This window comes from Urocitellus parryii, chromosome 3 (assembly GCF_045843805.1).
Source record: "Urocitellus parryii isolate mUroPar1 chromosome 3, mUroPar1.hap1, whole genome shotgun sequence".
Taxonomy (NCBI): Eukaryota; Metazoa; Chordata; class Mammalia; order Rodentia; family Sciuridae; genus Urocitellus; species Urocitellus parryii.
Window position 1 is genome coordinate 162,346,345 of NC_135533.1, and position 15,310 is coordinate 162,361,654.

The following is a 15,310-nucleotide window of genomic DNA, read 5'->3' on the forward strand; positions in this document are numbered from 1 at the left end:
GCAGGAAAACACGGGTCTAGTCTAGGAAGATGGCCCCAACCCAACGGGGTTTCATTTTCTCCCCATCTTCTTGCAGTGGGTGGTATAAATGATTGGAATTTTGACACGGAGGCTGTTTGGGAGAGTGGCCATCTCGGAACAGATTTAAGACAGATCCTGCCACAGCATGTCACAGAATTTCTCTGCTTAGGCTGCTCTGGAATTTCCAAGTAGGATGTAGACTGCTGGTGTTTTACAAGGAGCTGACTGAACAGCTTTTGCACTTGGCTGCAGGACCTGACACCCTCCTGCTGCTGCTGCTGCTGTTTTCTCCTTTGGGGATCCTCTTCCCGTTCCTATCTTCAAAAAGTTAGGTCTATCCCTGCTTGCTGGCACACACCAGTGATCCCTGTGGCCCCCGGAGGCTGAGGCAGGAGGATCGAGAGTTCCAAGCCAGCCTCAGCAACTTAGTGAGGTCCCAAGCAACTCAGCGAGACCCTGCCTCTAAATAAAATATAAAATGGGTTGGGGATGGGGCTCAGTGGTTAACCACCCCTGGGTTCATCCCTGGAAACAATAAATAAGTGAACAAATACATAAACTAACAAACAAATAAATAAAATACATTCTGTAGTAGTAGATATCTGATTGTGTCTCAACACCTGCATTTTACCTGTCTAGTCCACACCTGATTGTCTTCTCTGGGTCACAGGGACAGCCACCAAACTGGTCTCCCTGCTTCTCTTCTTACTCACCTCCTACCCTGCATGCTCTATGCAAAGTCAAAGATCTTTTAAAAAATAGGTATTGAATTAAGACACCATCTTGCTCAAAACCCTCTGGTGACTCCTGTCACCCTTAGAGTGAGATAGGAATTCTTTGCTGTGGCCTGATTTATCTGGCTTTCACTTCCAGCCTCTTCCATCTCACTGCTCCAAGTGCACCAGTTGTTTTTTTTTTTTTTTTTTTTTACTTGTTATTTTGAGATATACATGACAGTAGAATGTTTTTTTGGATTTTTGTTTGTTTGTCTGTTCTTACTAAGGATTGAACTCAGTGGAACTTTAACCCCTGAGCCCCATCCCAAGCCCTATTTTGTAATTTATTTAGAGACAGGGTCTCACTGAGTTGCTTAGGACCTCACTAAGTTGCAGAGGCTGACTTGGAACTCACGATCCTCCTGCCTGAGCCTCTGAGCTGTTAGGATGACAGGCCTTCGCAATTGTGCCCATCAGTCGAGTGTATTCTGACGTGTTGTGCATCCGTTGTGTAGGACTTATTCTCATCAGGATCCCATTCTTGGGGTTGTCCATGACGTGGAGTCTCACTGGCAGATGTACCTGTCTCTTTGTCCTTCCCTCAACGTGACTCGGCTGTTTCCACATCAAAGCCTTTCGCAGACCCTCTGCCTGGGGGGCTTTCCCATCACCTGGCAGGAGACAGGCCTTTCCTGCTCACCTCTCTGAACTTGCTTCCTAGACCCTCACTTCCCCATCCCCCCAAGGCGCTCCAGCCCACATGCCCACGTGGCTCTGAGGTCCCTTCTGACATAGAAAGCAGAAGCATTAGTGCCTCCTGAAATTGTGTGCTGTCTGTATGTCTTCCCATATAGATTCATTTTTCTCTCAAATTCAAATATAAATTTCAGTAAGGTAGGGGCTTTGTCTTGTTGACCATGGTTTACCCAGTGCCTCAATTAGTGCTTAGCATTCATGGGGGGGTGGGTCAGCAAATATTTATTAAATGATTGAAACGTGATGATGGCTCTCCACACATCTACGTACAGACACATGGACAACATCAGGTTGTGACAGTGGGATTTTTCAGCTTAAGAGTCGATGAACTCCCTTCATTCCAACAGTAACATAAAATACACTCTCTACTAACAATGATTGAACTCCGCTCTCTCAAAGGGATCATTTCACTTAGTACCTGGGGTGCCACTATTGTTAGCCCCGTTTCTCAGCAGAGGATGCTGGGAGGAACAGAAGCTCAGGATCTTGTCCAAAACCGTCACCTGGGGAGCCAGACCGTGAACCTGCCCTTCCCACCCAGACCCCCAGGTCTGTTGAAGTCTAGGATACCCTCTTTCTGTACACAGCACCTGCTGTGCGTCTGACACCTGAGATGGAATTTTAAAAGCCATGAATGGCCTCTCGTCCACCAGGCTGCCAAGAATGGAGATCAGTTAGGACGGAGCATCCAAGTAGACTTCTGGACACTTCCCGAGCAAGCCTCATACCAGAAAGCCCCCGCGTGCTTAGTGTGAGAAGCCACCATGGGAAATCGGACCATTCTTTGAATAAGTCACAGCTATTGAAGACACTCCGATTTCAGATGTTTTCACATTGGGTGCATTAAATGTATTTAGCCTGAGTAAAATATGTGATAGATTTTATTTTTTGGTGGGGTGGAGTTCCAGGGATGAACCCAGGGGTGCTTACCCACTGAGCCACATCCCCAGCCCTTTTTTAAATATTTTATTTAGAGACAGGGTCTCACTGAGTTGCTTAGGGCCTCGCTAAGTTGCTGAGGCTGGCTTTGAACTCATGATCCTCCTGCCTCAACCTCCTGAGCCACTGGGATTATTATAGGGGTGCACCACTGCGCCTGGCGTGATAATTCTTGAGGTTCTTTACTTCTGGGAATTATGGATGTCCAAGGTAGATGTGTGGATGTGGTCATTATGTAGGCAGGAGGTCAAAGATGGATGGTCCCAGGAACATTAGAGCCCTGGGATACATATAGTTGGTTATTTAAACACTTTAAAGGGAAAGAGAGAGAATCCTAGGAATAAGGGGAAATCCCTGCTTATTTTCATAGGAAAAACCTACAATCCCCACCATGGATGATGATGTCTTGCAAAAGTGAGTTGCACTGATCTTCTCCCCTAATTTAAGTGGTAGGAGCAGAAGTCACTTTTTTTTTCTTTCTATTTTTTTTTTTTTTTGCTGTTTGACAGTATTTGACGCCGACTCCTAGTAGACGCCGCATGTATGCTTCTTCGTTTATTTTTTGTTCCCCTTGGGGGATGTGTCAACCCCTTCTGCTCCTTGCCCCCACACTTTGGGTCAAGGCTGGATCCACAGCACAGCCCTTGCGCTAGGTGACTCAAGTACTTCCAAGGTTCTCTATCATTTCCTAAATGGTTGCATTTTTTTTTTTTTTTTTTTAGCCGTTGAGAGTGTGGCCAGAATAATTCAGGGAGGGAATTGTTCTCCCACATGCAAAAGTCCCCTTTCTCTAGCCAGACTCATGGGTGGCCTCTTTTCACCCAACGTATTAATTACATGAGGAGCAGCAGCATTTTAATCCCTGGGAGTTGTCCAACCGCAGATCTTGTGCAATCGCATTTCCCTGGTGATGTGTTTATGCAGTGGGTGTCATTTTCTTCAAAGGGCTTATTACACTGGAACTTGCCGGATGTATTGAGGAGCACAGGGGTTTTGAGGCGCGTGATAAAAATATAAACCCCCGAGGCGCCGAGCTTAAGAGTGGACGATTTTTAGTATTTGCTGGAGTCCTAAGAGCTGCCGATGGTGGCTGCCGTCTGTGCAACCCACACAGATCACCTCCTCCATTCAGTGTATCCTACAAAATGGTAAAGAGAGGATGCTCTTTTTGAAGCCTTGACCTGGTCGATGTCTGGACAGAGAAGTCGGCCAAGTTCTAGGCGCTCGGGCTGCCTGAACAGGTTGGCTGGATTGCGCCTGGATGTGGAACTTCCTGTTCTGGTTGACTGATGTCTTTTCTGTCTGCAGGCACCACCCGATCTCCCCGGGAAGGAGAAGTGCCTGGCGTGGATTACAGCTTCCTGACTGTGAAGGAGTTCTTGGATCTCGAGCAGAGCGGGACTCTTCTGGAAGTTGGCACCTATGAAGGTGAGACGCTCCGTGGTTGCAGGAGAACCTGTCTCTCCTGGGCACCCCCAGGTGCCAGGGGCTTTGTCCCAAGTCATCCAGGCAAAAATTGTTTTCTAGACAGAGGAGTTGTAAACAAATAAAAAGTGATTTCGGTTCACCCTAATATCAATATAGTGCCATTTATGGAATAAAGCTTTGTAGAGTACTTTACAAATAGTGTGCTTTTCTCCATAGGTTCTCTCTTTTAGTTAGTTGATTAAGCGTGTGTGTTCTGTGTTTTAATAAGGGCATGGCATGGTATTCTAAAGAACAGGAGGAAGAAACATGGAGATTCACAATGTGTAACCTGATAGATGGTGTTTTAGTCTTGAAGGAATGAAATACCAAGTTTACCATGAACTGGTTTTGATTTTTTTTTTTTTTTTTTGGTACCAGGGATTGAACCCAGGGTTGCTCAACCACTGAGCCACATCCCAGCTCTGTTCTCACTGAGTTGCTAAGGGTGTCACTGAGTTGCTAAGTCTCACTTTTGCTGAGGCTGGCTTTGAACTCGTGATCCTCCTGCCTCAGTCTCCCAATCTGCTGGGATTATAGGCGTCTGCCACCGTGCCCAGGTGGTTTTAGTGTTTTAAAATAGAAAATAAATTCACATAGTTCAAAAAGCAAAGAATTTTAAAAATATTTAGTAAGGAATCTCCTTCAAAGGCCTATCTTTCAACTGTCTAATCTCCAACTCAGTGTCACCAACAGTGTTACCGATAATAATAGTTTCTGAAGCTTCTTGCTATTAATTGAAACATGTATCTGCATGTGTGTATATACACTTGTGTGTGTTTGTGTTTTGGGAGGGAGTTCCAAGGATTGAAACCAGGGGCTCTTAATCACTGAGCCCCACCCCCAGCCCTATTTTGTATTTTATTTAGAGACAGGGTCTCATTGAGTTGCTTAGGGCCTCGCTAAGTTGCTGAGGCTGGCTTTGAACCCATGTTCCTCCTGCCTCAGCCTCCCGAGGTGCTGGGATGACAGGCGTGCACCACCAAGCCTGGCTCTGTGTGTGTTCTTATTTCTCCCATTTTGCACAGAGGCAGTTGACAAGTCCTGCTGTTCAGAACCTTGCTCTTTTGGTTTAACGCCGTATCCTGATGTTTGCAATTCAGCAGTAGGGCACTTCTTGTTATCTTCTTTTTTAAATGGCCGATTTCTTTGTAAGGGCACACCATAGTTTATTTAACTAGCTTCCCCTGGACAACCTTTCCAGGCGTTTCTCATTTCCTAACTCGGACAGCTATCATTCCAACATGCCAAACCCTATAGGACGAGGGCCTATGGTGGGAGGAAGTGCTAGGGCAGAGCTGTCAGGGAAAAGTGACATTTTCCTTCTCTTTTATTTATTTATTTTGTGTCGGATTATGATTTATTTAACTGGATCTTCATAAATGGATACTTTTATAAGTTGATTAATTTTTTTTTGTAATTTTAATTTACACATAGTAATTGTGGTTGTTAATGGGGCACAGTGTGACATTTTGAAACGTGTCTACAATGTGTAATGGTCAGATCAGGGCAGCTGGCATTTCCATCACCTCCATGAATCCTCAGTTTATCATTACTTTGCATTGGGAATATTAAAAACCCTCTTTCCTCGTATATTGAAATATAGAAGTGATTGCTGTCAGCCACACGCACCCTTCATAGAATTGAACGTTGAAGTCATTCCTGTTATCCAGCTGCAGCCCTGTGGAAATAAACCACCCCGTCCACGGGCCCCTCCTCGACACCCTTCTCAACATCTAGGTAATGTCGCCTTTCTATCCATCTCCTTGAGATTATCATTTTTAGCATCCACAGACAGGTGGGAACAGGAAGTATCTGTCTTTCTGGGCCTGACTTATTTTACTTAATGTCCTCTCTGTTCATCTGTATTGCCACCAGTGACAGGATTTTATTCTTTTTTATGGCTGAATAATATTCAGTTGTGTAGATGTGTAGATACACCTCATTTCCTTTATCTGTTCCTCTGTCCCTGGACATACAGGTGGATTCCACATCCTGGCTATTGTAAATAGCCACACATGTGAGAATGCAGATATATCTTCAACATAGTGTTTTGTTTTCCTTTCGATATAGATTCCATGGTGGAATTGGTGAATCATATGGTAGTTCTATCTCTAGTTTTTTAAGGAACCTCTATACTGCTTTTTAAAATTATTTTTATAATGGGCTAATTTACATTCAATATACAAGAATCCTCCTTTCTCTTCATCTTTGCTAGTATTTGTTTTTTTTTTTTTAATAGCTGCCATTCTAACAAGAGTGAGGCGATATTGTGGTTTTGATTTGCATTTCTGATGATTACTGATGCTAAGAATTCTTTTTCTCTAGCCAGGAGTGGTGGTGGCACATGCCTGTAATCACACCAGCTCTGGAGGCTGAGGTAGGAGGATCGCGAGTTCAAACCCAGCCTCAGCAATTTAGCAAGGCCCTAAGCAACTCAGCAAGACCCTGTCTCTAAATAAAATATGAAAAAGGGCTGGGGATGGGGCTCAGTGGTTAAGCACCCCTGGGTTCAGTCCCTGATATCTGCCACCCCCAAAAAAGGAATTATATTTTTCCTGTTGGTTCTTGGCATATTTTCAAAATGGTACATTTTCTGAAAACAATACCTAGCCTGATTTTTTTGGAGTGTTATTTTTTAATGACAGAAGTACGATACTTTTAACTAGATCATGACTTACTAGATCTAGCTTCTAACTAGAGTTATTAATTCTTTCATAGTTATATGTCTCTCTTTATAGAGAACTCTTAAAATTTAGATTTATTAGATAATCATAAGAGCGTTTAAAATTATGCTTAAAAACAAAGGGTAAATAGAAAGCCAATTATCATTTTATTGGGGACATTATAGCTTTGATGTGCTAAAAGCCTCTATTATAGGTGGTAACTGAAAATCCAGTAATGATCATGCATCTTAGGGACTCAGTTTCTGTCTGATATTTTTTGGAGGGGAAAGAAGGATTCCTTTGTAACTGTTGCTCATTTCCAAGTTGTGGATATAATTTGAACGATGTTTAGGTGTAAATGAAAATGCTAATTGTCAACCTGGGAATATTATATCTCGATATTGCTCATTATCCACTTGCTTACTTCCCTAGAAGTGCATGTGACTATGTAGCTGGTAGCCTGGGCGGAGATCTGCAAATGATTAAGGCCCATGTGTCCTGTGAGGACATGGGGGTAGCTAAGGGGACATACAGGGAGCTATTTGTCCATGGGAATCTAGTTAAAAATTCGGTGACCACAGGACAGCAGGTGTGAAACCTCTTTGGTTAGCACAGTGAATCATCCTTATCTGGAATCATTGATTATGCCATTGTGAGAAGCCCAGAGTCCCAGATATGCAAAGTGGTCATTTGCATTTTTGGAGAGGACAACAGGAAGTGTATGGGGTGGGAAAGGGGGAGGGCTTGAGATGTGGACAGCAGTTTCATTTGGCAAAAGAATAGGCTCCCTTTATTCAGAAGTTCCTGTGACATTGTATATTGGTGGAGTAGGTTCTTTTTCTCATGGAGTGTCACCCTTGGGACAGGGAATTGTCATCACTCAAGTTTTGCATGGAGTCTGAGGCCAGTGGCATTAAATCACTTTTGCAGGGTTGTACAGCAGACCAGCACACCAGATCAGGAAACACGCTGAGTTCAGTTTGTCTCTCACATCCTACACTTTTTCCTGGAAAATCCCAAGAAGAATAGTCTGAGTTTAACAAAAAACCCATTAGTACTTCCGCCTGACTTCCTGGTGGGTAGCCATGGGGAAGTAAATATTTTTTCAGAAAATCTCTGATGGACTTAAATAAAAGACTGCATTTCTGTGAATGCTGGTTGGTGATTCTGGAGTTGAAATTGAACCCCAGATTAATCCATCCCACTTTTGACCATTTGAAGATACTGGGTTCTCTGACCTTTTTACCATAGGAGATGGCTCATAATTTCTTGGAACACACTAATATCTGTTATATTGACTCTATTTTTAAAAATTTTTATTATAGAGACAGGTCTCGCAGAGTTACTTAGGGCCTCTCTAAGTTGCTGAGGCCGGCTTTGAACTTCTGCTCCTCCTGCCTCAGCCTCCCCTGAGACTCTGGGATTACAGGTGTGCACCACCACCCCCAACTGTTATGTTGACTTTTTAAAAAAATAATTTTATTAGTTGTTGATGGACCTTATTTATTTCTATGTGGTGCTGAGAACAGAACCCAGTGCCTCACACAAGCTAGGCAAGGGCTCTACCACTGAGCCACCACCCCAGCCCTATGTTGACTCTTAATAGTGGACAGCAAAGTGGAGTTTGTGTGAAACCCCAGTTACCGACCGACCATCCCAGGCATAGTTTTGGAGAAATCTTCTCAGAGCGGCTTCTGTCTTGGCCTCCCCTGGACCAGTCCCTGGACAGCAGCTAACGTGGCAGGCTCCCTGTGGTCTCACCGCCTGAATTTGATCCTCAGGGTCAGCACCTTTGCCTTTGAACTGTGTGCCCTCCAGCAAGCCGCTTAAAACTCCCTGTCTCCTTTTGCCCTCCAGTGAAATAAGGACAATCATCTGCTCTCTCACAGGTAGGACTAAATGAGACCGTAATTGGAAAGGGCTTATCCGAGTGTCTGACACATGTAAGCTCTCAATCAGCATGAGCCCTGATATTTACACACACTCGCTGCTCTGAAATTCCTACTGCAGCCGATTCCCGTCCCCTGTTCCAGTCGGTCAACCCGCGGATTTGCCAGTAAAACATCTTTATTGACTTCCCAGATACCAACCATCTTTTTTACTGGCTTGATTTTTTTTTTCTTTCAGCCTCTACAAATACCACAGAGGAAAAGTCTTTGACACCATGACACTCTTTCAAGCAAGACACTTTGACATTTTTAAGTAATAAGAGTTCTTGGTAGCTGGGGTTCTGATAAGTGTTACTGACTTAGTCCCTGATGCTATTGGGAGGTGGTCGAACCCCTGAGAGGTGGGACCTGGTTAGAAGTCTTCCAGTCCTAGGGGGTTGGGCAAAATGAATGCTCATTAAACACCTATTCAAATGAATTGCACATGTATGAATTGCACTTGCAGGGGATATCAGGACCTGGGCTCCTCCTCTCTCTTTTCTCTGCTTCCCAGCCACATGAGGGCAAGGAATGGCTCTATGATGTGCTCCCCACCATGATACGTGGCCATACCACAGGACCAAAGCAAAAAGGTCAGCAGGTCATGGACTAGAACCTCTGAGACTCTGAGCCAAATGTATTTCTTCTACTTAAGTGGATTTCCTCAGCGATTTTGTTACAGTAACAGAGAGCTGACTAGCACAATGATGGAACAATTCCTGCAATGAAGAACTTAAAAATACGCAAGTTCAAGTTGCTTGCCCTCCGACCTGTAGGCAACCATTGTTAAAGTATCTAGTGCAAGCGTTCAGAAAACCTACTCTAAATGGCATAGCCATATGGGTTCTTGTTTATTTTACTCTTTCCTTGCCCTTTGCACTTAACATACTTGGGAGATCTTTCCACTGTACCCCATACAGTTCCATCCTATTCTTTACAAGTACTTCACAGTGTCCTATACATGAATATATGTAATTTATTTAACTAATCCTCTGAAAAGACATATTTAGGATGTCCCTCAACCCATGAGTCCCCTTCTTTTTGTGTGTGATATTGTTAAAAACAAAGGTGCAGCGAGCATCCTTGTACAAATATCTACATATACTATTATGAATAGAACTATAGGGTTAGTTTCTGCGAGTGCTCTTTGTTTGTTTTGACACTGTTGTCCAGGTTGGCTTTGCTATGTTCTCTGAGTTGTTCTCAAACCCCTAGGTACATGCAAACCTCCTGCCCTGACAGTGCAGTTGGAAAGCCCTTTCATGCATGTGCAATTCATTTTGATGAGTATTTATTGAACATTTATTTTGTCCTGAGGCTAGGGATATAATGTACAGAGCAGAAGACCAAAGTAGCTCTGCATTGGAGGGTGTTTATGCTTTTCATTTATGTAGTTTTGCTAAGGTTTGTGAAGCGCATATGATATGCTGGGTGCTTTTCAGAGTACATTATGTGTTTGAGCTGGGCGTTATGTGTGCCTATAATGCGAAGGCTGAGGTGGGAGGATCGGTCGAGCCCATAGGTTTGAGACTAGCCTGGGCAACATAGAGAGATCCTGTCTCTGAGGGAAAAAGTATATTAGATGTATCAACTCATTTAACGTTTCCAACAAGTCTGTGAAGAGGGTCTTGTTGATACTCATTTTACAGAGGAGCAAGACAAGTCCTAGGGATGCTAGTATTTTTGCTAAGTTAGTATGGTAAACCCAAGGTAGACCTGGGATTCAAACCCAGGGTTTCACCTGGAATCCCAGAAGCTCAGGAGGCTGAGGCAGGAGGATAGCGAGTTCAAAGCCAGCCTCAGCAACTTGGTGGGACTCTAAGCAAGGTAGAAAGACCCTGTCTCTATAATAAAATGCAAACTAGGGCTGGGATGTGGCTCCGTGGTTGAGTGCCCCTGAGTTCAATCCCTGGTACTCCTAAAAAATAAACAAATGAAATTAATAGATGTAAACAATTTTAAGAAAAGTGAAGAGAGGAGGAGCCAGCGCTCCTGGAGTGTCAAGCAAGCTTCTCAGAGGTAACCTTTAAGTAGTCAGTGTACACCACAAGACCTGAATCCAGAGAGTGAGCAAATTGATGAGCCCAGAGAAGGTTCTGGAAGGGGTATGGAGGCACCCATGTCCTGCTTCCTTCTGAGCAGAGCTGAGCGGTGAGAGGTCTGTTCAGTGCTGGGGATGTTCAGTGTTCTCTGTTCTCAAACAGGGTAGCCACTAGCCCCATGGGCCTCCTGGGAATGAGTCGCTGACTTTTAAAATAAATTCAATGTAAGCTCATTTAAATTTAAGTAACCACACATGGCTGGTGGCAGCTGAAGTTGCTGAGACTGGCCTCAAGTTGCCATCCTCCTGAGTGCTGGGGTTACAGGCGTGTGCCACCTGCTGAGCTAAGCCCTTTTGCAAAAGCATGATTTTGAATTCTCCCAGAGCACCTTACCACAGAGGAGCAGTGATCTTAGGTGGAGCCCTTTTGTGACATGCAGTATAATAAAGGGACAACCGATAAATCCCTAAAGCTTGATAATCTTCCGATTTTCTTTCAGGCCCAATATTTGCCTGAGTTTTAGATGGGCAGGGCGGTCGGATCCGAGAGCTGGAAATGCACTAGAGCTCTTTTCTTCAAATGACAAAGCTGAGGTCCAGAAAGACTGGCTCAGGACTAAAGGGAATGGAGGACAAAGCCTGGTCACCTACCTTTGCCCAGGTCCTGTCACAGGCAAGGCGGGTGATTTCCTTGTAGCCCCCAAATGGATACCCCTTTTGTAGCCTTCAGGACTAGTTTGTGTAATAATTGGCATATTCATTAAAGGGAAGATGTGTGGCAGAAGCAGATGTGGTCACTGTCACTATGGCTCTCACTGTCCAGTGGACAAGACACGTGATTCAATCGCCAAACAAATACGCAATTGGAAGGATGTTAAGATCTTATGGAGGAAGAGGATAATCAGGGATTGAACTCGGGGCACTCGACCACTGAGCCCCATCTCCAGCCCAATTTTGTATTTTATTTAGAGTCAGGGTCTCACTGAGTTGCTTAGGGCCCGCTAAGTTGCTGAGGCTGGCTTTGAACTTGTGATCCTCCTGCCTCAGCCTCCCGAGCTGCAGGGATTACAGGCGTGTGCCACTCCACCTGGCCTGTGTTAAGACCTTTAAAGGAGACCCTTATATGGGCACATTCAATATCTGTGGAATTAGAAGCATCCCTTGGGGGAAATAGCAATTGGGAAGAGAACAGCTGGATGAGCTGCAGGTTGCTATGCAGCAAATAAAACTATAGACAGAGCCCCCAGTGCATGTTCTCCAGCTACCCTCGTTGCAATTCGCTTTGGTCGGTGCTGATGCTGAAGGCCTGACTGCGTCTGCTGGAGATATTTATGTCATTAAACAGCGGGATTGGTGTTATCGTGAGGAGGAGGTAGAAGACGCAGGTGATGGAGATTTCTCCCAAGATAACTTTGAATCTCAGTCTTCTGTAACTGGGTCGACAGTGGATCCATTTATGAAGAGAAGAAGCACTGTGCCTGGGTTAGGTTTGGGGAGGCCACAGGAGCTCCATCATGGAACCTGCTGCCTATACACCTCACGGAATGGAGAACCTTCCATCTCTAGAAGGAACCGACCATCATCCTTCACAAAGCATAGAAGTGCTTCTTTTTTTTTTTTTTTTTTCATTTTCTTAATTTGTTCTACTTAGTTATACATGATAGCAGAATGCATTTCAATTCATTGCACATACACAGCACATCATTTCAGTTCCCTAGGTGTACATGATAGAGAGTCACCCTACATGTGCACTCATACACATACCTAGGGTAATGGTGTCCATCTCATTCCACCCTCTTTCCTGCCCCATGCCCTGTTTCCTGCCCCATGCCCTCTCCCCTCCCTCAATCCAGAGTTCCTCCATTCTCCCCATGCCTCCCCCCTTCATTAATATCACACTAAAGGAAGTAAGCCAATCCCCCCAAACCTGAATATTTTCCCTGTTTAGGGGGTGCTGATCCATAAAAGTTCTGAGTTTGTCACTGAGCTCTGCTTGGCAGTTTGAAACACCTCCTCATTCTGTCACTGGGCAGAAACAAGGCAAGGCAGACAAGATTAGAATAAATGGCTTGGCCTGCCAGGTGCGATGGCCCCAAAGTGAGACCCTAAGCAACTCACTGAGACCTCGTCTCTAAATAAAATACAAAAATTAAGGCTGGGGATCGGGGGGGGGGGGCTCAGTGGTCAAGGGCCCCTGAGTTCAATCCTGAAAACCCCCCAGGTTAATATTAATAAATGCCTTTTGTAATTGTGTCCTGAACTAACTTATCTGATATGATGCTTGAAATAAATCAACTGACCCATCTTCTTGTTTTTCTTTCTTTTTACTTTTTTTCTGTTTGACACTTTTACTTGGCAAGACGAGTTGCTGCCTCTCTCTGGGAGAGAGTTTACAAGGGACTGACTCTTTAGTGGGGGTGGATTCAAACATGCCTGTTTTACAAATGCCTCCGGGTAGAAGGGGCTGATTATATACTCGGAGCATTGGTTTTCCCTTAGCCGTAGCAGTGTAGCGCCAGGGTGACATTTCCAATTGGAGTTATGGGTTGCATATTTCTGCATGCTAATTAGGAAGGGGGATGTCAGCATTCAATAATGTTATTGTTTTGCTTCCTAGAAGGTCTGTAGAAAAGCAGCTGCCAACGGGATACTTTTGGGGGACCCAGAGATAAAGCAGGGGTGAAGAGAGTTCTTGTTTGTCATTGAGGAAAATGAGACCATCTGGAGTCCTGGTCTTTGGCAGGCCCTGGGAGCCGTCTGTTGCGATAAGCTCTGTTGGCAAACTCTGCCGTGGAATGTTCCCTGTTGATAATGAAAGTAACCAAATGAAATCTGTGCTGTCATTGGCTGTTCCTGTGCATATAAAGACGGGGAGGCTGGAGCCAGAGAAGTTTTACTGAATTCTCCTGCCCAGAGATGCCCCGGGATTTCTGGACATAGACACTGGAGGCAGACACAGCTCTTTTTTTTTTTTTTTCCTTTAAATTTTTTTCTTTTTTTAGTTGTCAGCGAATTTTATTTATTTATATCTGGTGCTGAGAATCGAACCCAGTGCCTCCCACGGGCTAGGCAAGCGCTCTACCACTGAGCCACCATGCCAGCCCCCATCTCTGTTTTAATGTCAGGCATCATTTATAAATTGTGTGAATCTCAGATTCTTCTTCTGAAAATAGGAATATTGATGTCTTTTTCTCTAAGATGGTTATAAATGTTAACTCATGTTCTCCTGCCTGGTCTGCTATTTAAAGTCACTGGCAAAGATAGACACGTAATTACAGGCCTTGGGTTTATTATCCTTGTGTGTGTGCAGGTTGTATTTCCATAGGGTGGGGTAGGTGGGGAAAGAAAGTGTAAAGAGAAGGTGAGAGAATTTTATGAATGATAGCATCCCGTGTTGAGCAAGCAGGTAGTAAATCAACAGGACACAGATGGCAGTCATTCAGATGTAATTGACGGGCTGGGAAAAACTGTCCTGAGTGATGTTGTTAAGAACTGGATCCACAGAAGAGGTATTTACGAGGACCCTGGGCTAGAATCCATGCACGATCTCTAATTGTTTTGTAAAGAATTGCTGAGTGACCTTGTGTGCCTGGTACTGTGTTGGAGGGGCACACCACCAGGTGTGGCCCCTGCCTTGGTGGATCGGGTCATCTAGGGGTGAAGACAGATACTGATTAACTACTCTGATAAATACAGCAAAGGGCATTGAGAAGAAGAAGCGATCGTGTTTCCCTGTTAACATGTGAGAACTGATAAGGACAGCTTTGGTCTAGACTGTGGGGTCTGAGATGCTGTCCCTGAGGACGAGCAGATGGGGATGGGGTGGGTACAGGGAGATGGGTACAGGGAGAGGTGGGGGCAGGAACTGTGAGATGAAGAGGGGGCCCAGTGTGCATGTGAAGGCTGAAAGAAGCCCAGTGGGGCTGTGTGCAGTGTGCATGCCTGTATTCCCAGCAGCTTGGGAGGCTGAGGCAGGAGGATCATGAGTTCAAAGCCAGCCTCAGTAACTTAGGGAGGCCCTAAGCAACTCAGTGAGAAATTATTTATTTCAAAATAAAATATGAAAAGGTCTGGGGATGTAACTCAGTGGTTAAATGATGTTGAGTTCAACCCCTGGCACACACCCACCATCCCCAGCAGAAAAGTATTTTGTTTGGCTTGGTCAAGGCCAAAAATTGGGTCCTGTTAATAAAGGCCAGCAGTACCTGCCTCCCAACCTGCTGGTATTCCCGGTGTGTGCCCAGCTCCAGAAGGGAAATTTTATATAGTTCCTCTTAATAATAAGTATTTCTGTACCCAATCTTAATTTCTAGAAATAGGGAATAGCTTTGAACAAGTGTGGGGTTTTTTTGTGTGTATGTGTGTGTGTGTGTGGTCGCATTGAGGAAAAGGCCAATCATTTGTTGACTTAAGAAAGCCTTTGAACTTGAAAACTGAGGACAGGTGCCCACTGGAAATCCACACATATTTGTCAAATTTAGGTAGAACTTTATTTTCCAGGCATTTATTTCTGTCGTGCACTGCAGATGTCAAAGACTTAATTGATTTTTTTTTAAAATGATTATAATTTTATGAATGTAACTTCAATTTAATGTCACTGAAACTGAGTGATAGGATTATAAAATGATAATTATAAAATTATGAGTAAAGAGTCCCATGCTTTGGTTACATTTTCCACTAGGTTCTTATTTTTAGACATTAGCCTTAGTTTAACATCTCACTCTAAAAATGATGTGGTGTTTTGATATATCAGTGATGGGAGGGATTGAGAATTAAATT

General features: G+C 44.2%; 1 protein-coding gene across 5 annotated transcripts in view; it reads left to right on the forward strand.

The window, feature by feature from the left end:
- Window positions 1-15,310, forward strand: part of Magi1 (membrane associated guanylate kinase, WW and PDZ domain containing 1) — a 614,610-nt gene that overhangs the window by 481,545 nt on the left and 117,755 nt on the right. For all 5 annotated transcript variants that reach the window (XM_077795606.1, XM_077795607.1, XM_077795604.1 and 2 more), the window contains exon 3: window positions 3,741-3,860. In XM_077795606.1, coding sequence (XP_077651732.1) covers window positions 3,741-3,860 — 120 coding nt within the window. The remainder of the gene's footprint in view (window positions 1-3,740; window positions 3,861-15,310) is intronic.